We start from the raw sequence: 26,720 nt of genomic DNA, 5'->3' as shown, positions 1-26,720 counted from the left end.
TTGCAACATTCAAAATGGATACAACTTAAATATTTTCAAATTGACATAATAAAGCTTGAAAACAAAAACAATTGAATGCAATTTATTATAGAGTTTCATATATCCAAATAAAATGGTGTCAATCGTTTTCCTTTCTTGAACAACATGTGTCAATCTTAATATTTTAGATTTTGATAAAAATTTCACCCATACAATATTATAATTTTCAGAATTTTTATGATTTAAATTTATAAAAATTAAGGTGAAACTCATTCATATAAATAGCGAGTTACATTAATATTTTATTTTTGCAGTTTTTGCGGATTTTTTTACTCTATTAAAATTTAAAAACAGTTATCAATATGTCAAATTATTTTTATTTTAAATATTATAATTTTTAACTAATACAAAATATAATTAATTTATTTTAATGATTAATTAATAAAAAATTGAAATCAATGGGAGATGTATAATTAAACAGGTTATTATATTTTGATTCTCCGACATAATTATATCTATTATTATATAATACCAAAACCCAATAATGTTATATATTTGAACAGAAACATTCATATTAAATTTATAAAATATTATAAGTCAACAAAATGCATATTAAATTTATAATTATTTTATTTGAAAGTAAAATATCATAATCTCCCTTATTAAAACAGAAACATTCTCTTAGACGGTTGAATCCAACTATTATTTAGTAATATTTTAAATTAAATAGATATATTCTATTAAAACAGAAATTTGATTATTTTTATCATTTTAATAAAAATATCAATTTTTGAAAGAAAAAAAATTATAAAGTAAATTTAATTCTCATTTAATTCATTGCATCTATGACCCACGAAAAATCATTTCACGAGTCATAAATTTAATTTTATTAATAGGTTGAAAGACTCTAAGCCCATACAATTGTATGCTTCTATACAAAAGAATTAATTTAGCTACATTAAACTTGCAATAGTATTGAAAATTACAAAACTTATAAATTAAAATACGTAATATAAATACAATGCATTTACTTTGTACGATAAATTAAATAGTTTATTCAGTTTTATGTACTATTATAAAATAAATAAGAAGTTTAATCAATTTTTTTAATAAAAATTATAAGACTGTACTAGATCTTTGTTGGATCAACCAGTATCGATTCACAGGTTAATGGTGAATTTTATCATATTTTTAATTAATAGCTTTCATTAAATCCAAATTTTGTCAAAATATATCAGTTAGTAAAACCTCTAATAAAATGCTACTAAGTCAATATGGGTTATATACGTTTACATGATTTAGAGGTTCGACCGCTGGTCTGAATATGATATAATAACACTCCTTATATCTTCATTTGCTTATAAACCACATATGTATCCCACTAAAAAGAATTAGATAATTTGTAAATATAGAATTCTTTCTTCGCACCATTTAAACGTAGAGGCACTATTAGTCTCCAACATTCAATTTCAGTTCGCGTATTTTGGTGTTTTGGTTCTAGAAATTTAGGAACCGTTTAGGTATTTGGGTTGCTTTTAGTTGGGGTATTTTGGTTTTTTCTGGTTCGGTTCAGTAGCAAAATTTTGAACCGGTTCAATTTTGATTTTTGGGTTATTACGAATTTATAAATAAAATATTTGATAATTTTGGGTTTTTAGTTTAAATATTGAGTAATTCGGATAAAAAAATATCAGATAATTTGGATAAAAATATCATATGATTCAGATAATTTTAATATTTTAAATTAAAAATACTCTGGTAATATGATTTTTAATAATATTTTTAGAAAATCTGGTTGTTGAAAAACAAAATATAAATAATATTAATATTTATAAGTAATAATTTGTATTGTAAAATTTAGGTATTCATTTGATTTTTGGTCATGTTTCACTTTTTTTTTGGTTCTAGAGACATATGATCTACTAGATTATTTATAAAATTCAGTTCATTTTGTGTATAGTTCTTTTCAGTTTGGTATTTTTCGATTCGATGTTCCGGATAAATTTAACCAAATCTATAAATAATATTATATAGAAATTTAATTTAAGAAAAAAATTATTTAATTTCAAAAACAAACCCGTGCTTTCTAAGCGCGGATCAAAATCTAGTAACATATTAATAACATCAATTATCAGTTACAATTCTCTCGCAGATTCATAGATAAACAATGGGATTGTATTGGTGTTGTTACGCTAATACTTGACAACTTTTCACAAGTTGCTCTCTTACTCAAGGCAAACCAAAACTTGTTCTCCTCGTTTTCAAAGGATCAACTCAAACACTTTAAGTATAGTAACAAATTTTAGTTCCCGCTAATATTAGGTTTGAGGCAGCATTGCGAATATCTGAATAACGACCCATCAACATTTTGGTCAACTTCTACTCAGGTACATGAATCTTGTGATTGTTGTTAATGTCCTTTTTCGCTGAGAAACTTCCGTTTTTTTTCTTCGAGAACCGGAATACAATTTAAGAGTTCCTAGGAAGAACACTTCTTCCCTCAGCCAAAAGGTATAATTCAATTTTAATTGTCCAAAACTTTTGAATCACAAAGACAATGAATCACTACCACTCACATATACATAATATGCCCGCTTTTGGTCTTGTTGTAACATTCAGACTGAAACACACAATCTAAACACTATCCCGATGTTTTGCCAACCAAAAGTTTCTTCTCTTTTGGTAGCTACAACTCTCTTCAGTCTGGTTCTTAGCAACCAAAAATAAATAAAAAGAAGCTGAATCCAATCCCACAAAACAAGGTGAAGAGGAAAATGTTGAGGAAGTCCCATTCAGCACCTATCATCATTTCCTGAGTTCGATGCACAACAAGCTGTCGATGACATTTGATAATCTAGGAGGAAGAAGAAGAAGGCCAATCTCCATATAAGAAGAAGTAAGTAAGTTGAACACAGATCCAATGTTGTTCTTGTAGAACTAACTCACTGTCTCTCTGTAGTGTAAATTTGTTTTATTTGTAATTTCCCAAAGTGAGAAAAGCTTCTTTAATCTAAAAAAAAAAAAAGAAGAAGTCTACAGTGAGATTGATTAATCTACTATCCATGGAATTGGTAGATAAGATCCAAAGCTCTCAGCTTGGAGGCATTTGGGTCCAAATCGAACTGCCCGTAATAATCACGGCTGCTCCTCTCTTCTGTCGCCGAAGTCTCCACCACCGCAGACGACGGAGACAGTGGCCGCTTGGCTCTCTTGTTCCTTATAAAGCACTCTCTCATCTTCTCCTCCACCTTCTCCACCGCCGAGTCTCTCTCATCTTCCACTTCTTCAGCCTCTCCTTCCCCTAATTGCATCGGATCGACGGAGGAGACAGAGTTATCGGATGCCGGTGATGGAGTGGTGGACAGGAGCAAGGTGGAGACGCGATGGTGGGCTGTGCGGAGAGAGGAGGAGATTTGAAGGAGCTGGTTTCGGTCCACGGCGGTTCCGATTTGATGAGACATGAGAGTTGCTTGCTCCAGCGATGCTATCAGCTCTGCTACTTGCTCTCTGTTTCCCATGATAACCTTTACTTTCTCTCTCTCTCTAACTTTTCTCCAGATATTTTGTGTGTTTAGAGATTCTGTAAAACACGGAGGAATCACAGGCACCAAGTAGCAGAGATTGGTCGGAGGAAGAAACTATTAAATACTTACCTTTTTGGGCCTTTTTCTCTCTTTCATAAATGGGCTTTACTTGTGCAATTAAAGCCTACTCGCGAGGTTTTCTAAAATGGATCTCTTGAAATCCAAATCCATGATTTTATATGATTTGTTGCCAGATGAAAAAAAAAAAAAAGCTCATAATCACCTGATTTTATATGGTCGTCCTTTGCAATAAACACCAGAGTAGAAAAAGGTTGTGAATGAATTATGTTTGATACTATATGCTTGGCCTTTTTATGTAATCATTAAAATTGCATGTACACTTTTCTTCCCAGTCGTTCTTTCTTTATAACAAATAAAGCGTCGTGTCATACGTGTGAGAGTGTTTGAGGATGTATATATTTTTCTGCAGTTAATGATCTGGAAAAGATAATAACTAGTTTAAAAGCGACATCACATGGCCAAATTGAATTTCAAATTATTTATTACGATATAACATGCATTCATTCGAATTATTTGTTACCATAACATGATAAATCAAATATCACATTCATGCATTCATTCTTCAAAGAAGTGTGTATAATTATCACAATCTAAAGTTATTCACCCAACCTAGTCTTGTTTTTTTTTAGCGATTCAAGAGTTTTACCATTCTCATTCGAAATATAGATACATAGGTTTTTAATAAAAAATGCTAACCACAGTTTCTTTATCTTAATACTTTTTAAATGATCAGATAGGACGAGAATAAAGAATCATGTCACGTGAAGGAACCATTGTTTATAGAAAAAGATAATAACAGTTGTTTGTGTGTGTGTGTTTGTATGCCAAAGTAGCAACTCTTGAAAACTTGGGTGTCGTTAAGGTAGAGAGTTACTCGAGGAACAAAAGAAAATCAATCGATTGTTAATACTAATTGTCAGCAAAATTAAGCGGGGCCCATTAGTCCATAGCTCACGCGAGTCGCACATGCTGCTATGTGTGGCATTTTTTTGTAATATCACTGAAGTAGAAGCACATGATTGTAATTGGAGCATCCAGTCTTTGGATTCAGAAAAATTGAACTCGGAGCGACACGTTGCACATCCCAGTAAAGTAGCTCAGTTTTAAGCAGATCGAACGGAACAAGACACGTTAATGAGTGTTGTAACGTTAAACAGATCTAACGGGTCAAATGAAAGATCAATCACAGCCGTTGGATCCCTATAAGAAAGAAAAAAAAAGTTACCGCTTTTAAGGGCGTAGGGCTTTTCTTGGGAGCAGATCGACCCGACACTACTGTAATATATCATGTTTCCATAATTTTAATATTTTTGAAAGAAAGTAAATAAGCAAAGTAAAGAAATAAGGATTTTAAACCAAGATCGGATTTGATCCAAGTCGTCTTTAGTTTCGTACTCTGTCCTACTTTGGACCTTTAATAAATATTCTCTCTCTCTCTAGATGGTGTTTGTGATTTGAAAATATTCAAATATTTAAATATATGAGCAAAAAAAGACAGGAGGAGAAGGAGGTGTTTGTGTTTTAATTTAATAGTTTTTCTGAGGAAGAGAAGTGAGCAGTTTTGTGTTTTTATTTCTTTCTGCAAGATCTCTCAACAGCTCCGATCTTTATTAGGTTCTTCATCACACAACACACACTGGCGTCCTTGTCGTGTCTGCTGGGCAAGCAAGTAAGTATTGCTATTATTATTCACGAAATAATGTTCTAAATCTCATGTCCTTTTTTTTAACTTCTATAATGTCGTCTCCCATAATTGCTTTGATTATCTTTCATTCAAGGAGCTGTTTATCAAAATTAATTCATTCTGATTCCAAAGTACTAAATCCACGATTTTGAATCTACTTCTCTCATTCATTGAGTTTTTTTTTCTGGGTTTAAAAGATCACCTCTAAAGTTAAAATCCTTTTGTTTCTTTGGGTAACAAAAGGAAAAAAGAAAGACGAATGATAATTATATTGAGATTCTGAATCTTCTTAAAGGTCAGCTTCTTCTTTGCGTTGGTGTTTATAAATAGTCACAAGAAAAGAGAGAGAGAGAGAGAGGCAGAGCTAAAGTGATGACTAAAAGAAAAAAAAAGTAGTGATCTCAAACTCATTTTGCTTTTTTTCTTTTGCCAAAGTTATTGCTTTTAACTCACCGATACAAGACAATTCTGTAATTCAGAAAGTAAGTAGTTTATATCATTTCTGATCTTCATCAGTTTCTAAACATACAAAATAAGTTTATTAGATTCTTTGTGTTCTGTTTTAAGCCCTTTTCTTTGGTATTTGACTTGAAAGATCAATAATAATTCAATAAAATCTTTGATTACATGCATACACTTGCAGAATCTCCTCTGTGTATTTCAGAGTTCCAAGTTGTGTTTCTCAATGGATGCATCATTTTACAAAGTCAACTGCTAGAAAACAGGACCCAACAAGGTAAAACACCCAAATACATCCCCTTTTTTTTAGGATAATCATCATCCTTTGACTAAATAATTCTCAAAAACCCACTCGGTATCTTACTTCATTACATTGATTAATGCTTACTACTGTATAAGTTACAAAGTGGGTGTGTCTAATGAATTAAGACTTTGAGCGTTGACTTGTCTTCAAAGAAAAGTCTGCTGTAACTATCCATCACCAAATTCATTAACAAAAAATATACAACTTGCACCTTCCCCTTTTTTTTCTTTTAAGGAATTGGCTCCAAGCACAACACTAACCTTTGCCAGAGTATTGGATATCTTTTGGCATTGACAATGATAGCTTATTTTTTTTTTTTTTTCGTTTTTGGAGTGTGTGTGTGAATATATTCATTCCGTGGCTGTCAATGAGTTTGCGCTGTTTATTCTCATATGTTATATATACTTGTGCTACTACTACTATATTAAGGGGGAGGGAGAAGCATTTAATGATAGTTCTGCATCTAGAAACCACTCGATTTGATATGTCGTGAGGAAACTTCATTCCTTTTTTTTCTTGAGATTCTGTTACATGTTGTTTTCATCTAATCACAATTTGTTTTTTGTCTTCTTCTCCATAAAGTTTTAATCTCTACTTGCAGGTAGTTTCCTGATCTGAAATTGCCAGCGAAGAACACACAGAGAAAAGTTTGATATTTATTTCTTTCATCAAGTGCAGTTGATCACTGATCTGGCTGACACTTAAGAGAGTTTCATTCAGATGAGGTAAAGTTCTATTCATCTCTCATCCTTGACTCTTCTTGTTTTGTTGATGATATACAAAAGAACTTCATGGCTCAGATTGTAAATTTTTTTTGTTTTCTCTCTTCACTCAGGTCTAATTAGAGCACTTTCCTATCATAAAACCCAAAAATCGACAAGGGAGAAGAAAGCTTTGATTTGTATCAAAATGGGAACGATGGGAGAATTAGGAAGCATGGGAAAGTTTGAAGAGCAGCAGCAAGCTAACCATCAGTTAGTCTTATATAGACAATCAGCCGAAGAATGGCTATCCCACGTTCATTCTCTCATCCCATCGGTCCTCCACAAAGCCAAAACGGTTCCCAATTTCACAGGAAGATGGAAGACCATCATCTCAAAGATCCAACAGATCCCAGGCTGTTTGTCTGACCTCTCAAGCCACCCTTGTTTCTCCAAGAACAAGCTCTGCAACGAGCAGTTGCAGTCCGTGGCTAAAACGCTCAATGAAGCCATGGAGCTTGCCGAGCTGTGTTCAACTGACAAGTACGAAGGGAAGCTGCGTATGCAGAGCGATCTCGACGCTTTGTGTGGAAAACTTGATTTGAATCTAAGAGACTGCATGGTTTTGATCAAAACCGGAGTTCTAGGTGAAGCAACGTTGCCTCTGTACATCTCAAGCTCATCGGAAACACCCAAAGTTTCAAGTCTAAAAGAGCTACTGGCGAGGCTTCAGATAGGTCACATGGAATCAAAACACAACGCACTCGAAAACCTGATACGTATGATGGAAGAAGAAGAGAAGATGGTGATGCCATTGATGGGAAGAGGCAACGTAGCAGCGTTAGTTCAGCTGCTAACAGCTTGTACACGAATCAGAGAGAAGGCGGTGAGTCTGATCAGCGTGCTAGCGGAATCAGGACACTGCGACGAATGGCTCGTCTCGGAAGGCGTGTTGCCTCCTCTGGTGAGGCTAATCGAATCGGGAAGCCTCGAAGCCAAAGAGAAAGCTGCGATCGCGATCCAGAGACTGTCGATCGCTGAGGAAAACGCGCGGGAGATCGCGGGACAGGGAGGAATCGCGCCGCTGATCGAGCTCTGCAGAACGGGGGATTCGGTGTCGCAAGCAGCTTCGGCAGCGGCGCTGAAGAACATATCGGGAGTGGCGGAGCTGAGGCAGTTGCTGGCGGAAGAAGGGATGGTGAGAGTGTCGATTGATCTTCTGAACAAGGGGATACTGTTGGGATGCAGAGAACACATGGCCCAGTGTTTGCAGAATCTCTCTGCAGCGAGCGAGGCTCTGCGCGAAGCCATCGTTTCGGAAGGAGGAGTCCCGAGCCTCTTGGCTTACATCGACGGTCCTCTGCCGCAAGAGCCGGCGGTGACGGCTCTCAGAAATCTAATCCCGTCGGTGAACACAGAGACGTGGTTGGATCTCAATTTGCTTCCACGATTAGCGCACGTGCTAGCGTCAGGATCGTTAGGCGCGCAGCAAGCAGCTGCATCTGCCATCTGTCGTTTCGGTAGCTCGCCGGAGACGAAGAGAATAGTGGCAGAATCAGGGTGCGTCCCGACGATGGTGAAGCTTCTGGAATCGAAATCGAACGGATGCAGAGAAGCGGCGGCTCAAGCGATAGCGGGACTGGTGACGGAAGGGAGAATAAGAAGGGAACTGAGGAAAGACGGGAAGAGCGTAACGAATCTGGTGATGCTGCTGGATTCGAACCCTGGAAACACGGCCAAGAAGTACGCCGTGGCGGGGCTTATGGGATTGGCGGGGAGCGAGAAGAGTAAGAAAGTTATGGTTTCGTACGGAGCTATCGGGTATCTGAAGAAGCTATCGGAGATGGAAGTGATGGGCGCCGATAAACTTCTCGAGAAGCTTGAGCGAGGAAAGCTCAGAAGCTTCTTTCACCGGCGGTAAACACAAATAAACGGATTTAAAATGGGTCCGAGATGCTAGTTTATATAACCGTTTAAGTATGTCTTGAAACGCTATCAAAAAGCCCGTTGGGCTTGTAACTCTCTCTCTCTTAAGCTGATATATATATATATTGGGCTAGTTATTAACATATAAATATTCACTACAAGCCCGCAACGCAAATAACAATCTTATTGCTTTATTTGTTGGGATGTACAGTAGCATTCTTCTACACAACATTGTAAAGTTCAAAAGCTGGAGACATTGGTGCGGTCAAAGAAAAGACCCGACGGGTGTCCATTAGGGACCAAAGCCAGCTTCACAGGACTCGCAGCGCCTTCTTCAACTGTCAAAATTCCAGTGTTGAAGTTGATCTCTGTGTTTACGTAACCAGGACACACGCAGTTGATGATGATTGATTTGTTCTGCTTTGCCAAAACTCGTGTCAGTGCGATCACTCCAGCTTTCGGTAGTATGTATCCAGACATTACTGTTGGCCAACCTTTGTCTCGTAATGAGCCTTCTCTGTAATCCTTTAGGTACTCGTTCATCACTTCGTCTATTTTCTCTTGCGTTAGATTCTCAGCATCACTCAGCACTCCTTTTGCCCATTCATTTGATACATTCTGTAGTCAATATAGAATACAAATAGTAAGAAATGTTTATATACTTTATATAACCGAGAGGACTAGCCAAAGCCAAATGATAACCAACATCTCCCTACTACTCTTTACCTGTAACATTCCCATGGTGGAAGCAATGCTGACGATTCTTGGGGAATCAGAAGCTTCAAGGAGAGGAATCATGGCCTCGCACATTCGCTTTACCCCGTAGTAGTTCGTCCTGATAGCCTCCTCCACTATCTCGTATGTATCGCTCATTATCTTTGAAATATCGCTAGGTGCACCAGCCTGAACTTAAGAGTTATGTTACATATCTAACTAAGATTGCCTCTCTCAAGCTTCCTTCTACAATTTTCTTGAATGAGATCTCTCGTAAGGGAAGTTTATAGAAAGAAAAAAATAATTAAGTACCTCAGCAGTTTGAGCTTTGAGAACATCGACATTCACATTCGCCCCTCCAACTCCAGCATTATTGATCTGTAGATATATATACCAAACAAAGAAATAACTAAAAAAAAAAAAGAGTTTACATGGTCACTTAATGGAGTTGATCAGATCATTCCACTTAAGATTTAGCACTAAACATATATGAGATCCTGCCTAATTAATTAACAAGTGTGATCTGTTGGAAAGGGACTTGCAACTTACTTAGATCTGCAAGTGAAGCACTGATAAGCAAAAGAAGAAGTAAAACTAGAAGAGATTTGATTGACAAAAAGATTATCAAACTTACCAGAATATCGAGTTTCCCGAAGTGGGTCTTAACAAAGGCAGCAAGAGAAGCGATGCTGTCCGGATTGGAGACATCAAGCAGGTGAAAGAGGATGGCTTGATCAGAAAAAACATTCTCTCTCTTAAGCTTTTCGACAGCTGCGAGACCTTTCTTCTCATCTCTCGCTGTTAGAATCACAGTCATCCCATTTTTAGCAAGTTGCCTGCAGATCTCAAACCCAATCCCTTTGTTCGAACCACTTACAACTGCAACTCTGCCCACACACATCAGAGAACGATCAAGTCAACCTATCTGAATAAATATCTTTCATTGAAATTTCAAGCCAGAGAGAGAGAGGAAGCACAAACCTTGAGTCAGCCATCGAATTGAGCAGAAAAGTCAATTAGCTATCTATCTTCTGCTTGAGACAGATCAGTTTAACTAACAATCTAACATCAATGCTAAAGGCCCATTTCTATATTTATTCGTTTGTGTGGATTCAATAAGTGCCACATGGATGAAATACACACCGCTAGCTTTTACTAAGTATATTTTAACAAAATAGATAATAAGAGTATAGTAAGACAAATGTCGCTAACATCAAAGCAGAAGCTATGGTTATTGCCAAAAAATAACTTCCCGCAAGTGTTACATACGGAAAAACATTCCTTGCTTTTCCCTAGAAGTGTTCAAATATGGTTTCTTGTTACGAGAACAGAGACTTAACCCCAAATGAGAGAGAGAGAACATCAACAATATTTATGACTAATCTGTTCAAAAGACTGTTTCATTTTTTCCATCAAAGTAAGAAACTACCAGGCAAAAAGAAATGGCCACCACACGAATGTTAGGCTCCTTGGTTCTTTCTAGAATGAAGAAACGGCCATCAGGTCGCCAGTGTACCACCTCCTTCCATAATCTGGTTCTCTTCAGATGCATCCGTCCCTTGAGGTTTTGGCTTACTCGTCGTCCTCGAAAAGCCGTACCCCAGAGAGCTTCCGCTTGCTTCACTTAGCTGTCATTACCGTTAATACACCATATCAATCAAAGACCAAGCCAGATTCGGATTATTAAAAAAAATGTATGAATTTGATCGAAGATTGGAAACGCACCTCCGTTAGTTCAGACAGGTGACGTGTTCTGAACTCGTTGATCGTGTTTGCGATTTCTGATGTCGGTAATTTGGCCTGACAAGTTATTTTTTTTTTGAAAAATCGATCATAATCTATGTCTAGGATTAATTTCACAGACGAGAGATCATTATGTTTTCTTTACCTGAGCAAGAACAGCAGCTGCCAACTGTAGACTTGGCTCCAGAGTCTCTGGGACAACCTGCGAGTTTTTTTGTGATCGTGATTTTTAAGCGTACAATCAAGAAATCACAAGTGTTATCCAATTGAAAGTGAAGGGGTTCGTGAACATTACAGCAGTAGCACCAGCTTTTTCAAGATTAAGACCGTGAACAACGTCGTGTGCACGGACAAAAGTCTTCACATTGGGGTAGTACTTGTTCAGAGCCCACACACATCTGTAATTTGTTCCTGGTGCGTCTAACGCAACCACAGCAGCACATGCTCTCTCTGCTCCAATTTTGTGGAGAACCTGTATTGTTTAAACAAGTAATGTTCAAATGCTGGTATAGTTTGTAACTCTTTCATGATGCAACTTCTTTTTCTTTTTGTACCTCTCTACTACCAGCGTCTCCAAAATAAACAGGAAGATCCATGGAACGCGCGATAGTCACTCTATCACTGCAAATTATATACGAGGGTATTCAGGTAAGCGAAGAATGGGCGTAGGAGATACTGAATCGTATATCAAAGAAGTTAAAACGTGATCTCAGTCTGTGTGGAAGTTACTGAGAGTTCCCACATTTTCCGTTTACAGGAGAAGAAAATGATATCCTGAAACCCACAAAATGATACAGGAAATGAATGAGCGATGTTACAGTACCTGCTAACATCGAGGGCAACGAATGGGATAAGTCTTTCTGAAAGAAGCTGAGCAATTATCTGCAAGTAACAAATAGAAAATGTCTAAAAAGTTAGAAACTCCAATATACCATATGACCCATTTACACAGATGTTTTCGTCTAAAGAGCATAAACCTGACCAACTCGTCCAAATCCGCAAATAATTATGTGATCTTGCAAATCATCCGTCTGCAAAATAAAACCGTACAAGAATAGAGAGAATAGACATGAGACAGCCTTGTAATGATTTCCTGATCCAAGCTTCACAACGACACTAAAGTCAAGTGGTACCATGAGAGAAACAGAGTTAAACTTCAAAATCAGTCAAGAAAGATGTATCATCAAGACTTCTACCTCACTTTCAACCGGCAATAAACTTCGAACGTCATGCAACTCAAACCGTGATGCAATTAACTGGCCACCAGCAGCTAACCAAGGTGTGATAGCCATTGAGATTCCCACCACAAGAAACAGTAACGAAGACAACTGAGGAGACATTATACCCTGTAAGAACCACACGTCAGGCTTTCATGTTTTCGAGAAGCATTGCTTATTATTATACAACGAAAAGACATGATGTTGATAACAAAACCTGATTGACAGCTTCTCCAAAAGCAACAAATGCAAACTCTCCGCCTGGTGCAAGAAGAAGACCGGCTCTAATGGCAGATATGATTGAAATTCCGAACAATTTGCCCATGATCACCACTAATATAGTCTTGCCCACTATCAGGATCCCCAAACTCCCCACTACGACAGGGAAATTCGAAAGAAGAAGTTTCGGATCAATAGACATGCCAACCTGAAATGAGTAAAACTCTTTTGTTAGTCTTATGGCTGCGATTACATATGTTTACAGTTGAAAAAAACATCATAATCACACAAAAATAGAAGAAAATATGAGAAAGTATGTATGAACTCATAAATTACCGTCATGAAGAAGAGCCCCAGCAGGAGACCACGATAAGGAGCAATATCTGATTCTACTTGCAAGGAAAATTCTGTCTCCGCAAGGAGTAAACCAGCCAAAAACGCTCCTAATGCCATGGAAAGTCCAGCCTGATTTATAGAACAGGACAAATTTAGAAGGAAAGAAAGAATGGCATAATTGCAAATGGCCAAATACCACCAACAAGATCAAGGTCGTACCCTAGCTGTCAGTAAACTAGTCCCAAGGATAACAAGAAGTGTATTAGCAGAGAATATCTCGGCGTTTCGATTTTCTGCAATTTGCTTGTAGATTGGTCGAAGAAACTGTGTGCCACAAATGTCATCAATGCCTTATTAGATTATAACTCCAATGGAACATATGAATTCTTCAAAGCCTCTTCCTTCCGTCGCAAATTTCAAACGTTAAAGTATATGAGACTTACAAGACGGCCACCAGCAATTATGGCAGTAATAGCAACTGCAGCTTTGACTGCAGCAAGTCCTAGCGCTTCAGCAATTGCTTGAAACCCAATCTAAGAAGAACAGTTGGAAACTTAGCATTTTACCATTGATACTTTTTAACAGATAGCCATACGTTTCTTCTTAATAGGATCAGCAATTAAAATGGCATGCGTTTTTGAACACAAAAGTAAACCGTACTGAAGGAGAAAAAGGAAGCCTAGAGATGAACTTACCCCTCCTTTCGATGAATTAGGTGAAATAAGTGGGATAAGAATCAGTAAAACAACTACAGCTAGATCCTGTGAAAAAAAAAATAACAAGTTGATGAGAAACTTCCAGCACAGAAGTATTTACGAACTCTGTTCTGAACCGACCTGGAAAAGCAAGACGGAAAATGTTGCCCGTCCATGTCTAGATGTACTCTCACCCCGTTCTTGTAGAACCTAAAAACCAAGCACATTGTTTTTGTTTCTTTCCATTAATATCTCTATCTGGAATTCTGAATACAACCAAAAATATCACCTGAAGGACAACAGCAGTGGAGGACAGTGCTAGGCCATTTCCGATAACTATTGCCGCTGGACCAGCCTGACCAGCAACAAAGTGGGCAATCAATCCAACTACTGCTGCTGTGACCAGAACCTAGAATACAACAACAGAAACGTAGATTATAGAACTTGGATAAAATTATGTTGAATGAGATAAGGGGATCTTCAAATAATCAAATCACCTGAGCGGAGCCTAATCCAAAAACATACTTCTTCATGGAACTCAGTCTTTCAACAGATAGCTGTCAAATAAATAAAAAGTTGGCTCTTCTACGGAACAGAGTTCAAAAGAAAAACTGTAGCATTCATATATATATCAAATAGTACCTCAAGGCCAATGTTGAAAAGCAAGAAAACAACTCCAAATTCTGCAATGGCCTTGGTTGCATGCACATTACGGATTATCGAAAGTCCATAAGGACCAATCAGAATTCCAGCTGCCAAATACCCAAGAACAGGACTGCCTGCACAATGAAGCAGATGAAACCATCAAAACAGCACATTAATCTCTATGCAACATGATTGCGAGAATAAGTATGAGTTGACTGATGAGACCCATGGATACTGTAGGAGTTTGAGGGAAAGGGACGTATTGGAGAAATAACATAAGAGAAACTTACTTACCTCCAGGAATTTTCTGAAAAAGAGGCACAAATATGACGCTTGCCAGCAGCAAGAACAAAAAATCAAGAAGCGAAGCTTCTTCCTCATTGACCTAATCATTGCAGAAGTTTCAGCCTGTAAGCCATGCAATTTGCTTGGTCTACGAAAAGAACAAGGAAGGAATATTCATACCTCCTGGTGAGGGATCATTTCAAGCAATTTTTTAATTCTCTTGGGAAGTTTCTGCACTTGCCGGATCAATGGTTTCTTGTTGGAAGAGACATCTTCTGTACTAGTGCTGATAACATCAGGCTGTTGAAGCAGCTGATTGTTCCCGCCTACTCCATTGGAGTATAATGTCAGTCTGGAACAATTAAGAAGCTCATACTTAACAAAAAGATCGAGTTTCATGTACTAAAATAATTCTTCAGAAAATGTGAACAAAGAGTGGATTTTGAAACTGACCCTGCTCCGAGAAGTGCAAACCCAAGAACTAGCTTGGGCCATTGTTGTTTGACAGAATCAACCAGACTCGCAAACACAGTCGTTTTCCCATCTGAAGTGGAAGAGAAGAAAGAAGCAGAAAAGAAACGAGAGGATTTGTTAAACGATGCCTTGGGTGCATTAAGAGAAGAAGCCTCTTTTGGGAGATCTTTCTGTGTTTCCTGTTTTTTCAGAAGCTTTGACTTTTCAGAATCTGATTCCAACACTTGGAAAGACTCTACGCTTGGCTTTCCATTCTCATGATCGTTTGAATCATAAGACTGCGTTAGGTTTAGAGCCTTCTGACCAACATTATCAGGCAAATGATCAGCTGTGTTCTGTACCGCTGATAGATCTTCATCTCTTTCAACCTGATCGCTACCACTTGAGAGTAGGACCTCCTCCTGGAGAGTTGTTTCTGCATCAGAGAGTTGGCCCTGAGTTTCTTCAGGGGTCTGCGGAGGGATGGAGAGAGACTTCTCAGCTCTCTGCAAAGCAATCTCAGCATCATTAACGCGTTGAGTAGCCTCAAGCTCGAAAGCAACAGCTTGTTCAGCCAATTTCATGATATTAGCAACGTCGTCTTCTGCTTTCAAGGCATTGATCTGTATGGTCTCAGCGAAGTCATTCAACTTGTCGACTTCCTTTTGAAGCTCATCTTTTTTGCTCTGCAAACCACTCAGTTGAGCTTCACAGTTTGCTAAATCCACATGGCATTCTTTGATGTCATCCTTGGCAGCTAAAAGGGCTTCTTCCTTGTCTTTAAGAAGATCAGTCTCTTGAGAGGATTCTAGAATACCACCAGCTTCTTGAAGTGATTCCTCAAGAAGAAGACGAAGCCTAGCTTGAGCGAGAGATAAGGCCATAGTAGCCTTTTGAACAGCTTGTTTAGCAAGAGATTCTTCATCAACAGTATCACGGATGAGATCAAGAGTATTGTTAACCTGAAGCCAAACAGTAGAGGCTTGATCCTTGAATGAAATGGCAGTTTCGGAAATCCTCTGAGCCTTTAGGTCGAACATGGTACTATTGAGCCTAGCAACTTCCAATTCTTTGGTAGCCTTGTGGAGTAACTCCCTGAGTTCCTCCAAACTGTCAGATTCGTTTACATCCTTCTCTACAGTAGTTTCAACATTGCCTAGACAATGTGACCTAAATCGGAAGGGGACAAGTGTTGTTGGTTTTGTGGAATGCAAATGACTCAAAAATCTTGGAGAGGTAATCCGATTACTGAATCGATTAGAATAAGTGGTGGTGTGATCCCAAAATCTGGGGCTGATGATTCCAATATGGGTGGTGGGGCTGATGAACCGAGTAGGCAACAAGCAGCAGTAACTCATACCACCATGATGAACCAAACTCGGCCGCGCAAAATCCATGTCGAATCCAACTACCACCTATCGGAACCTCCTCCTGTGGGTGGTATGTGGAGGGAGCAACTCGAAACGGAAATCAAAAATCTCAGGGCTCAGAAAACAGTTAATGAAATGTAAAACCTCAGACGAATACATACAGAGAGAGAGAGAGAGAGAGAGAGTACACTAACCTGAGTGAGATCATGAAAAAAAAAGGGTGTAACGGAGTACAAATGGATGACGGGAAAATCGAGAGTTTAGCGACTGATCGACGTGTCCTGATGAGTTTCCAACAACACTATTTTTCTGCGACTCTTCCAGTCAAAGAAGAAACGAAATGAGAAAGTGCATTAAAATAAGAAACTGCAAAATGGCCATCACCAACCTTTCATGCCAATCAAAAGGGCTTTTTTTTTTTGCAATTACACCCTCTCTAACTACACACTTTCTCTTTAATCTACCCCCTCTTTATTATTATATTCATGACTTTCTTTCTTTTTGTTGGCAGCCAATCTATGTATCACTCACTCACTCACTCACTGCTTTAGCCATTAAATAACAGTTTCAGTCACTAACCTTGCATTTAGTATGACTAATTATCTATGCGTGTCTCACTCATCATGCCTTATACTCACGGTTACGGATATTCCACTTGATTATCCAATTTATAATTCTTCCCATATTCATTAGATCCAAAATATCATATCAAATTACTACTGTACTTTTAAAATTGCTTAAAGATAAATTTTGATCTTTGGGTTCTGGAGGAGATGCTAAGAACCAGGTGCATTTACTAACCACTTGGCCTGCTTGTTGATTTTGGTATCAAAGTTGTAAGCCTTTGCTTTTTGATTCAACTACAATTAAACACATTCCTTGGTTTTATCATATCTCCTTCTGGAATTGTTCAAATGTGCTTCTTCTTCTGAGATCAGAAACTTAACCCCCAAATCAAATCAGATATATGTACTGAACATTGATCATTTATGATGGATCTTCGATCGCATGAATACATTATAAATGTAACAATAACCACCCCAAGATGGTTGAAAAGGTGAAAACTGTACTTGTTCTTAACGAAAGGTCATCAGATAGCAAGTGTGCCTCCTCCTTCCATTATCTGGTTATCGTCCGATGCATCAGACGCTTGTGCTTTAGTCTTACTCGTCGTCCTCGAGAATCCATACCCCAATGAGCTTCCACTTGTTTCACATAGCTGCCATCGTCGTTATAATACAATTTACACTCAAACCAAACTCTGACTAAATATTATTATTATTACTAAAAAAAAAAGTATAAATTTGATCGAAGATTGGAAACGCACCTCCGTTAGTTCAGACAGGTGTCGGGTTCTGAACTCGTTGATCGTGTTTGCTATTTCTGATGTCGGTAATTTGGCCTGACAAGGTTTTTAACCCACCCCGAAAAATGAGATCATACATTCTCTGTGTATAGAATTAACTATGTTCTTTTTTTACCTGAGCAAGAACAGCGGCTGCCAGCTGTAGACTTGGCTCCAGAGTTTCCGGTACAACCTACATAGTTTTTTTTTTTTTTTTTATGTGATCAAGATATTTTAGTGTACGACCAAGAAAGCATATGTCTTATCTAGTGGGAAGTGAAAGGGTGTTTGTGAACATTACAGCAGTAGCACCAGCTTTTTCAAGATTAAGACCGTGAACAACGTCGTGCGCACGAACAAAGGTCTTCACATTGGGGTAGTACTTGCTCAAAGCCCACACACATCTGTAATTTGCTCCTGGTGCGTCTAAAGCAACCACAGCAGCACATGCTCTCTCTGCTCCAATTTTGTGGAGAACCTGTATTGTTTGTTTGCACAAGTAAAGTAATGTTCAAATGCTGGTTTAGTTTGTACGCAATTTCTTCTTCTTTTCGTACCTCTCTACTACCAGCGTCTCCAAAATAAACAGGAAGATCCATGGAGCGTCCCACCGTCACTCTATCACTGTAAATAAAACATATGAAGTTTCAGGTAAACATAGAATGCGACCATTTTCTATTTGTTACTTCGAAAATACATGTTATAAATAAGCAAAGTTATGTTACCTGCTGACATCAAGGGCGACGAATGGGATTAGTCTTTCTGAGAGAAGCTGAGCAATTATCTACAAGTAACAAATATTCAATGGCGAACAAGTTAGAAACTCCTAGATACCCTGTGACGCAGACCATCTACACAGATGTTCTCTTCTAAAGAGCATAAACTGTACAAGTTCAGGTCATTCTAAACCTGGCCAACTCGTCCAAATCCGCAAATAATTATGTGATCCTGCAAATCATCGGTCTACAAAATAAAACCAAAGAGAGATTAGACACGAGACAGCCCTGTAATGATTACCTGAACCAAAGAATGTGTGAATTTCAAAAACTAATTCAAGTGGTTCCATTAGAAACTGACAAGAGTTAAAAATTCTATACATATATCATCAAGATTCCTACCTCACTTTCAACCGGCAATAAACTTCTAACATCATGCAACTCAAACCGGGATGCAATTAACTGGCCACCAGCCGCTAACCAAGGTGTGATAGCCATAGAGATTCCCACAACAAGAAACAGTAACGAAGACAACTGAGGAGACATTATACCCTGTAAGAGCCACACGTCAGGCTTTCATGTTTTCGAGAAGCATTGCTTATTATTATACAACGAGAAGACATGATGTTGATAACAAAACCTGATTGACAGCTTCTCCAAAAGCAACAAATGCAAACTCTCCGCCTGGTGCAAGAAGAAGACCGGCTCTAATTGCAGATATGATTGAAATTCCGAACAATTTGCCCATGATCACCACTAATATAGTCTTGCCTACTATCAGGACCCCCAAACTCCCCACTACGACAGGGAAATTCGAAAGAAGAAGTTTCGGATCAATAGACATGCCAACCTGAAATGAGTAGAACTCTTTTGTTAGTCCGACGCCTGTGATTACATATGTTTACAGTTGAAAGAAACATCACAATCTCACATAAACAGAAGAAAATAGTTCCTTTCACCATCAACAATTCCTGATTCTTTCTCATAAATGAGAAATATATGGATAAACTCATAAATTACCGTCATGAAGAAGAGCCCCAGCAGGAGACCGCGATATGGAGCAATATCTGATTCCACTTGCAAGGAAAATTCTGTCTCCGCAAGGAGTAGACCAGCCAAAAACGCTCCTAATGCCATGGAGAGTCCAGCCTGATTTATATAAACGAAGAAATTGAGCAGAAGAGATAGAATGGCATGGCGGAGTAAATGCAAATGCCAAGTACCAAAAAGATGAAGGTCATTACCCTAGCTGTCAGTAAACTAGTACCGAGGATAACAAGAAGTGTGTTGGCAGAGAATATTTCGGCATTTCGATTTTCTGCAATTTGCTTGTAAATTGGCCGAAGAAGCTGTGTGTCACAAGAGTGTTAATGCCTTAGATCATAACACAGCAAACTTTCATGGAAAGTTGATGAAAAACTGTTATGTTATTTTGATATCAGAGACTTACAAGACGACCACCAGCAATTATAGCAGTAATAGCAACTGCTGCTTTGACTGCAGCAAGTCCAAGAGCTTCAGCAATTGCTTGAAACCCAATCTGAGAAGAACAGTTGGAAACTTAGCATTTTACCACTGATACTTAATAGATAGCCACACATTTCTTTTAAGAGGAGCAGCAATTAAACTAGCAAACCTCTTACTTGGATGACTGCCAGTGCCAACGCATGGCGTTGAACACATAAGCAAACTGTACTGAAGAAAAAAAATACGGGAACCCAAGAGATGAACTTACCCCTCCTTTCGATGAATTAGGTGAGATAAGTGGGATGAGAATCAGTAAAACAACTACAGCTAGATCCTGCGGAGAAAATAACAAGGTGATGAGAAACTTCCAGCAGAGAAGGATTTAAGAACTCTGTTCTGAACCGACCTGAAAGAGCAAGACGGAAAATGTAGCCCGTCCATGTCTAGATGTACTCTCACCCCGTTCTTGTAGAACCTGGAAACCAAGCACATTGTTTTTGTTTCTTTCCAGTAATATCTCTATCTGGAATTCTGAATACAACCAAAAAATCACCTGAAGGACAACAGCAGTGGATGACAGCGCCAGGCCGTTTCCGATAACTATTGCCGCTGGACCAGCCTGACCAGCAACATAATGGGACAATCAATCCAATTACTGCTGCTGTCACTAGAACCTAGAATACAACAACAGAAATGTAGATTAGAGAAATTGGATAAAATTATGTGGAATGAGATAAGGGGATCTTCAAATAATCAAAATTACCTGAGCGGAGCCTAATCCGAAAACATACTTCTTCATGGAACTCAGTCTTTCAACAGAGAGCTGTCAAACCAAAAGAAAACAAAAATTTGGGCTGTTCTACCGAACATAGTTCGAAAGCAAAACTGTAGCATTCACATATATCAAATTGTACCTCAAGGCCAATGTTGAAAAGCAAGAAAACAACTCCAAACTCTGCAATGGCCTTGGTTGCATGCACATTACGGATTATCGAAAGACCATAAGGACCAATCAGAATTCCAGCTGCCAAATACCCAAGAACAGGACTGCCTGCACATTGAAGCAGATGAAGCCATAAAGACAGCACATTAATCGCTAGGCAACATGATTACGAGACTAAATCTGTTTTTGACTGACGGGAGCATGGAAATTTGATGGAAAAGGATGTAATGGAGAAATACCAAAAGACAATCCTGCCTACCTCCAGGAAGTTTCTGAAATAAAGGCACAAATATGACACTTGCCAGCAGTAACGCCAAGAAATCAAAAAGGGAAGCTTCTTCTTCATTGACCTAATCATTACAGAAGTTTCAGCCTGCAAACTACATTCCATAAATTTGCTTGGGACTTTGGAAAAGAAGAAGAACAATCATTCATACCTCCTGGTGAGGGATCATCTCAAGCACTTTCTTAATTCTCCTGGGAAGTTTCTGCACTTGCCGGATCAACAGCTCCTTGTTGGAAGAGACATCTTCTGTACTAGTGCTGACAACATCTGGTTGTTGAAGCAGCTGATTGTTCCCGCCAACTCCATTGGAGTATAATGTCAATCTGGAACGAACAAGAAGGTCATAATCAACTTAAGAAACATCATTTAAGTACGAAAATGATGAAAACAAAGAGTAGCTGACCCTGCCCCAAGAAGTGCAAACCCAAGAACAAGCTTGGGCCATTGTTGTTTGGCAGAATTAACCAGACTCGCAAACACTGTCGGGGTCCCATCTGAAGTGGAAGAGAAGAAAGATGCAGAAAAGAAACGAGAGGATTTATTAAACGATGATTTGGGTGCAATAAGAGAAGAAGCCTCTTTTGGGAGATCTTTCTGTGTTTCTTGTTTTTTCGTCTGAACAGCAATCTTTAACTTTTCAGAATCTGATTCCACCACTTTAGAAGACTCTACACTTGGCTTCCCATTACCATTATCGCTAGGTTGAGTCGGTTTTTGAGCCTCCTGGCCAACTTTATCAGGCACATGATCAGCTGTGTTAGGCACCGCTGAGATATCTTCATGTATCAGTGATTCACTTTCAACCTGATGGCTAGCATCTTCAGTATTACTTGAGAACCCCACCTCCTCCTCGAGAGTTGTTTCTTCGTCAGAGAGTTGGCCCTGAGTTTCGTCAGGGGTCAGTGGGATGGAGAGAGACTTCTCAGCTCTCTGCAAAGCAATCTCAGCATCATTGACGCGTTGAGTAGCCTCAAGCTCAAAGGCGACAGCTTGTTCAGCCAATTTCATGATATTAGCGACATCCTCCTCCGCTTTCAAGGCATTGATCTGTATTGTCTCAGCGAAGGCATTCAACTTGTCGACTTCCTTCTGCAGCTCATCTTTTTTGCTCTGCAAACCACTCAGTTGGGCCTCACAATTTGCTAAATTCGCTTGGCATTCTTTGATGTCATCCTTGGCAGCTAAAAGGGCTTCTTCTTCTCTATCTTCAACGCTGTCTCTTTTCTCAGACTCTACAGATGCTTCTGGAACACCATTACTTCCAGCAGCTGCTTCTTCAAGTGATTCGAGAACAACCCGAAGCCTTGCCTCGGCGAGAGATAAGGCCATAGTAGCCTTTTGAACAGCTTCTTTAGCAACAGATTCCTCATCAACAGTAACTCGCATGAGATCGAGGGTTATGTTAACATCATGCCAAGCACTAGCGGCTTGGTCCTTGAGGGAGATGGCAGTTTCAGAGATCCTCTGAGCCTTTTCCTCGAACATGGTACTATTGAGCCTAGCAACTTCCAAATCTTTGATAGCCTTTTGAAGTAACTCCCTGAGTTCAGATTCGCTTTCGTCTTTTTCTTCAATTTGATCATTACTTTCCGGGGAATCATTAACTTGACAGGGGATACGCTTAGGTTGGCGGCGGCCATAGCCAAGTATCGATTTTGTAGAGTGCAAGTAAAATCTTCCACTCAGTGTCAATGTAGCGCTAGGTGATACATATCTCCTCGATCGATTACCAAAATGAAGCCTCCTGTTGTTGTTGATTCTTTGGGGACACAGTTTCGAACTAAAGCAGAAACTCGGACGCTTAATACTACACGCAGATTCCATGTCGAGAGTTAAACTTTAAACTAGTCTTGCTTTGCCCACTGTTAAGCAAATCCAAATTAAAATAAAAAACGAGAATCAGAAATCAACGAAGACAATCGTGAGAGAAGGAGACTCGCAAACCATGCGAAATGGTGGAGATGGAGAGTTCAGCGAGCTCAAAGAGTGACTTCTTCTTCTTCTTCTTCTTCTGATATTTAAAATCTTTCAGAGCCGCCGTCGTGAATAAAGTTTTTTTTTCCCCGCCTCTTCAAATCCTCCGGTCAAAGTTTCTCTCTCTTTCTGAGTTTCTCGCCAACCAGACATGGTAAGGTTTTTATTCTTTTTAAATTCAATTTACGAAAGCACCCCTCGAATTAATAATATTTTGTATGATGCATATCGTCCGATAACCAGCCAGGTGGTTTGATTTGGATAATGTTTTTAGCTTAACCGAGCAGCTATTCTTTTCACATGGAAAGTAGGGGTGGCAAAATATCCGGAACCAAATAACTGACCCGAAACTGATTCGAAAAATAAGGTCTCAAACCTGATCAAACCCGGTATAAATAACTAAATAGGTCTAAACTGATGTATCTAAAGAACTGTTACCCAATATAATTTGATCCAAAAACCGAATAAATATCCAAAAATAAATATATATTAAGTACTATTTATAAATATATGTATAATTAGTTTAACAATTAAAATTATAAATTAAATATATTAGTTATTTTTGTATCTTTAAGATAAAATATAATAGTTTGGATAGAATTACTGAAAAAAACATGTCTAAATAGTATTTTTGATTTTTTTGGTACATTTAGATAGTTCGGATACAAAGTACTCTAACCGAATCAGATCGTATAGTTATTGGATATTATTATCCGAACACATTTTCAGATACATTAGATATTCAGTTATTTTCATGTTTTTTTACATTAAAACTGAACCCACCTGAATCCGGGAGGACCCGATTCGAAACCGATCCGAAATTTTATAATATCTAAACAATGATTAGTTTTCAAATCCGTAAAATTCGATATCCGAAAAAACGATTTGTACCCGAACATATATCCAAATGCCCAAGACCTAGAAAACATTATACTACGTGCGTACATCAATTCTTTTGATAAAAAATTAAAATGTTAAATTTGTTTTAGAAAAAGATATGGAAATACAGCCATAGCTACTTTGTTTATGGATATTATTATTACAGATCAGCAAATCATTCAAATGACATGAATCCTAAAGATCAAGATTATGAAATTATGACACTTCCAAGTGTAGGCTACGCATCTCCATTATTCACCAGCATGTCATAATCACACAGTGGAAAATCGAATTCTGCTTTCTTCGTGCGTAGTAATAATAGATAATGTAAATCAGAAAACAAAAAAAATAATAATCTTCATTTGGAAACAACTCATTACAAGTGATATAAAATCTTTTGCTGCAACATTCATTCAAATCACTCACAACTCACAGCCCGGACGATATATATTTTTTCAAGACTCTGAAACTCCGTTCTCTTCCTTAGCTTCGACGGCGACCTCTTCGGTTGGCTCCGCAGGAAGAGAGTTACCTGAGGCGGTGCGACGGTGGTTGGCGGCCTGGAGGACGTGAGCATAGTTGCCTTTCTCGAGGAACAGTTGGTTAAAGTGATGCCGGCAATAGAGGACGCCGTCTAGGGAGGCGTATGAGGAGTGAGTCAGCGTGCAGCCACCGTGAGCGCACCTGAAACATGTCTTGTGGAAGCATTCTCCTTCCATTTGCACCTTTTTTTATATATATAGAGTCACGTTAATTAACCCAACATATATTAGGCTGATTAAACTGTATATTATTTATTCATCAATCCATATTGCCAAACCCACACACAAACCTTTTCAAGAGGGTAAACAGTTTTCTCACAAGCAGCACACTTGTCTTGTGTCCCACAGAAGATGGAAGATATCTTGCTTGGAGTCTTTGTCTGTATTAATGTTTGATATCAATACACATACCCCCATTTGGTCAGTTATAAGAGAGATGAAATGAATAACTGTTACGCTAAGTATATAGAGAAACGAGATCTGGAAAAAGAGAATTAATAAATTAACGTACATGCTCCGGCTTCTCAGTTTTTCCTGAGAAAAGAAAATGAACAAGTATTTAATCAATCATCATCCTATAAATGCAGAAAAATGAGAGAATGTATATAAAATATGGATTTATGAACCTGGCTGGAAATTTTTACTGAAATTGCCAGATTCCTTGAAGAGTTGCTCAAAATGAGTCTTGCAGTACAAGACTCCGTCCATGGAGGAATAGTTGCTCATCTGCCAAATGCATTGATCATCAACAGTTTCTCATACAATGAGTACTGTTTCTACATGTGGAATTATTAATAGACCATGGCAGTATGGCAATGGCATAGTCATATATATATAAGATCTAACACACAAAACCTAAGCAAAAATAAAAATTGCACCAGAGAATCTTCTAAGTGAATCATATTTATATACCACGAGGGTGCCGTTGCAATGGGTGCATCTGAAGCAAGACTTGTGGTAAGGCATTCCTTCAATGGACAACATGTCCATTACATAGACTGTCTTATCGCAAGCATTGCATTTATCAGTTGTTCCTGTGAAAGACATTTTTTCTTGTTTTCTCTCTTTTTGGGGGTTTTTTGTTTGTTTCCTCCTGTCCAAGATCCTAAATGAATCAGATCAAGAGATCGTCTGAGGAAGCAATTAAAGACGGAAACCCATAAAACAAAAGAAATTGACAATGGTTTTTTGTTTTGCCTATAGTTACCTCAGACAAAGGAGGAACCAGCGAAATTTATGTCTTCTTTTATAGAAACGCTGTTGCAATTGTGAGGTTATAACGGAACAAACTTTCTGTCTCTCTGTCTCTGTTTATGCAAAATCAATGAGATGGAATTGGGTGGCAAAGTGAATGGAGTCGAGCAAAAGAAGGGATTGTGGTTCTGACAATTTCAACCCATTGAGGATGTTACTTTAAGCCAACTGTCTCCGATGAGGTGGTGCAACCCATGTCGGATTTTTAAATAAACCTACAAAGTAATATAACAACCTGACATTATACAAACCTATTATAGTTTTTGTGAATAATATATGCTTTTAGTACACGCTTTTTTGTATGCATAAGATATCCAGTTGTAAATGTAAGTACTTTTTTAAAAAATGCAAGTACTTATATATAACAGAAAGTGAAGCACCACTAAGTAGATTAGTCAATAGCAATATCTAAAGAAATGTGTAGTACAAGTCTCACTTGCATAAACATGATTACCACACACAACTGTTGACACAGGATGAGATCTGAGATTGTCTTTCCACGTCGATCAATTCTTTCTGGAACAGTTGATTCCACAGTCTAATACATTTTCCGTACCACAAGGTTCAAAGCATGATGAATGCCTTTAACATCATATATCACTACATTTTCATTCATCTCCCAAAAGGAAGAGGTCGATAACAATACTGACATCACATTCCTATACATATACGATATGAGTTTAGATATTTTATCCAGCAACTGGATAATGATGTTCAGGAAAACGGCATATCAAAAGCTTTTCAAGAACAATCTCCATCTTGTGTCCTGTACAACGTGTTATTAGAAGCAGCTAAGTAAAATCAAAAGACCATCCACGATCTCATATATATATATATATATATATATATATACACATATATATAAGCCATCTTTTAACTGAGAACTAGTTTCAAATCAGTACACAATGAATGCCAGGATAAACATTATAAGAGCATCTCACATCTTTTATAAATCTTGTACATATATAAAATTTTAAAA

The 26,720-nt window shown here is 38.1% G+C and overlaps 6 protein-coding genes across 14 annotated transcripts; 1 reads left to right on the top strand and 5 right to left on the bottom strand.

Moving 5' to 3' along the window:
* Nucleotides 1-2,933: 2,933 nt before the first annotated feature.
* On the bottom strand, nucleotides 2,934-3,613 carry LOC108852150 (uncharacterized). The gene has a single exon (XM_018625659.2). The coding sequence runs from the start codon at nucleotides 3,495-3,497 to the stop codon at nucleotides 3,036-3,038; it is 462 nt and encodes a 153-aa protein (XP_018481161.2). The 5' UTR covers nucleotides 3,498-3,613; the 3' UTR covers nucleotides 2,934-3,035.
* Nucleotides 3,614-4,883: 1,270 nt separating this feature from the next.
* On the top strand, nucleotides 4,884-8,813 carry LOC108858267 (uncharacterized). Of its 5 annotated transcripts, none has more exons than XM_018632222.2 (4): nucleotides 4,884-5,253; nucleotides 5,912-6,004; nucleotides 6,633-6,756; nucleotides 6,867-8,813. In XM_018632222.2, exon 4 carries the CDS (start codon nucleotides 6,941-6,943, stop codon nucleotides 8,651-8,653), a length of 1,713 nt encoding a protein of 570 aa, XP_018487724.1. In that variant the 5' UTR covers nucleotides 4,884-5,253; nucleotides 5,912-6,004; nucleotides 6,633-6,756; nucleotides 6,867-6,940; the 3' UTR covers nucleotides 8,654-8,813. The 5 variants fall into 5 exon arrangements, with proteins under 5 accessions (XP_018487724.1, XP_018487743.1, XP_018487728.1 ...); XM_018632226.2 differs by lacking the exon at nucleotides 4,884-5,253 and adding an exon at nucleotides 5,585-5,750; XM_018632241.2 differs by lacking the exon at nucleotides 5,912-6,004.
* An 11-nt stretch (nucleotides 8,814-8,824) lies between these two features.
* Nucleotides 8,825-10,516, bottom strand: LOC108858294 (short-chain dehydrogenase/reductase 2b). Its single transcript, XM_018632247.2, has 5 exons — nucleotides 10,354-10,516; nucleotides 10,007-10,259; nucleotides 9,685-9,750; nucleotides 9,385-9,561; nucleotides 8,825-9,276 (listed from the first exon to the last, which is right to left on the bottom strand). Exons 1-5 carry the CDS (start codon nucleotides 10,365-10,367, stop codon nucleotides 8,899-8,901), a joined length of 888 nt encoding a protein of 295 aa, XP_018487749.1. The 5' UTR covers nucleotides 10,368-10,516; the 3' UTR covers nucleotides 8,825-8,898.
* A 58-nt stretch (nucleotides 10,517-10,574) lies between these two features.
* LOC108858248 (K(+) efflux antiporter 1, chloroplastic) lies at nucleotides 10,575-16,748 on the bottom strand. 3 transcript variants are annotated; one of them, XM_057002917.1, is made up of 22 exons: nucleotides 16,724-16,748; nucleotides 16,530-16,644; nucleotides 14,966-16,422; nucleotides 14,693-14,864; nucleotides 14,522-14,612; nucleotides 14,225-14,361; nucleotides 14,080-14,139; nucleotides 13,872-13,991; nucleotides 13,724-13,792; nucleotides 13,583-13,648; nucleotides 13,331-13,420; nucleotides 13,107-13,211; nucleotides 12,888-13,016; nucleotides 12,550-12,759; nucleotides 12,312-12,461; nucleotides 12,093-12,146; nucleotides 11,939-11,997; nucleotides 11,670-11,736; nucleotides 11,411-11,587; nucleotides 11,261-11,317; nucleotides 11,098-11,172; nucleotides 10,575-11,000 (listed from the first exon to the last, which is right to left on the bottom strand). In XM_057002917.1, the coding sequence occupies exons 3-22, from the start codon at nucleotides 16,360-16,362 to the stop codon at nucleotides 10,872-10,874; spliced, it is 3,414 nt and encodes a 1,137-aa protein (XP_056858897.1). In that variant the 5' UTR covers nucleotides 16,363-16,422; nucleotides 16,530-16,644; nucleotides 16,724-16,748; the 3' UTR covers nucleotides 10,575-10,871. The 3 variants fall into 3 exon arrangements, with proteins under 3 accessions (XP_056858897.1, XP_018487709.1, XP_018487716.1); XM_018632207.2 differs by having other exon boundaries at nucleotides 14,966-16,644; nucleotides 16,724-16,744; XM_018632214.2 differs by lacking the exon at nucleotides 16,724-16,748 and having other exon boundaries at nucleotides 16,530-16,694.
* Nucleotides 16,749-17,277: 529 nt separating this feature from the next.
* Nucleotides 17,278-23,212, bottom strand: LOC108858239 (K(+) efflux antiporter 1, chloroplastic). Its single transcript, XM_018632195.2, is given in 22 exon segments — nucleotides 17,278-17,554; nucleotides 17,663-17,737; nucleotides 17,817-17,873; nucleotides 17,982-18,158; nucleotides 18,238-18,304; nucleotides 18,406-18,464; nucleotides 18,590-18,643; nucleotides 18,799-18,948; nucleotides 19,037-19,246; nucleotides 19,417-19,545; nucleotides 19,641-19,745; nucleotides 19,847-19,936; nucleotides 20,132-20,197; nucleotides 20,270-20,338; nucleotides 20,417-20,506; nucleotides 20,508-20,537; nucleotides 20,627-20,686; nucleotides 20,778-20,914; nucleotides 21,066-21,156; nucleotides 21,244-21,415; nucleotides 21,496-22,954; nucleotides 23,037-23,212. Coding segments are annotated over 21 exon segments (3,438 nt in total). The 5' UTR covers nucleotides 22,917-22,954; nucleotides 23,037-23,212; the 3' UTR covers nucleotides 17,278-17,425.
* A 1,052-nt stretch (nucleotides 23,213-24,264) lies between these two features.
* Nucleotides 24,265-26,007, bottom strand: LOC108858302 (LIM domain-containing protein PLIM2b). 3 transcript variants are annotated; one of them, XM_057002947.1, is made up of 6 exons: nucleotides 25,695-26,007; nucleotides 25,400-25,580; nucleotides 25,114-25,213; nucleotides 24,999-25,021; nucleotides 24,778-24,867; nucleotides 24,265-24,670 (listed from the first exon to the last, which is right to left on the bottom strand). In XM_057002947.1, exons 2-6 carry the CDS (start codon nucleotides 25,532-25,534, stop codon nucleotides 24,401-24,403), a joined length of 618 nt encoding a protein of 205 aa, XP_056858927.1. In that variant the 5' UTR covers nucleotides 25,535-25,580; nucleotides 25,695-26,007; the 3' UTR covers nucleotides 24,265-24,400. The 3 variants fall into 3 exon arrangements, with proteins under 3 accessions (XP_056858927.1, XP_018487758.1, XP_056858921.1); XM_018632256.2 differs by having other exon boundaries at nucleotides 25,400-25,592; nucleotides 25,695-26,006; XM_057002941.1 differs by having other exon boundaries at nucleotides 25,400-25,701.
* Between the last annotated feature and the right edge of the window lie 713 nt (nucleotides 26,008-26,720).

This window comes from Raphanus sativus, chromosome 1 (assembly GCF_000801105.2).
Source record: "Raphanus sativus cultivar WK10039 chromosome 1, ASM80110v3, whole genome shotgun sequence".
Taxonomy (NCBI): Eukaryota; Viridiplantae; Streptophyta; class Magnoliopsida; order Brassicales; family Brassicaceae; genus Raphanus; species Raphanus sativus.
This window is presented reverse-complemented; position numbering and strand designations above follow the sequence as displayed.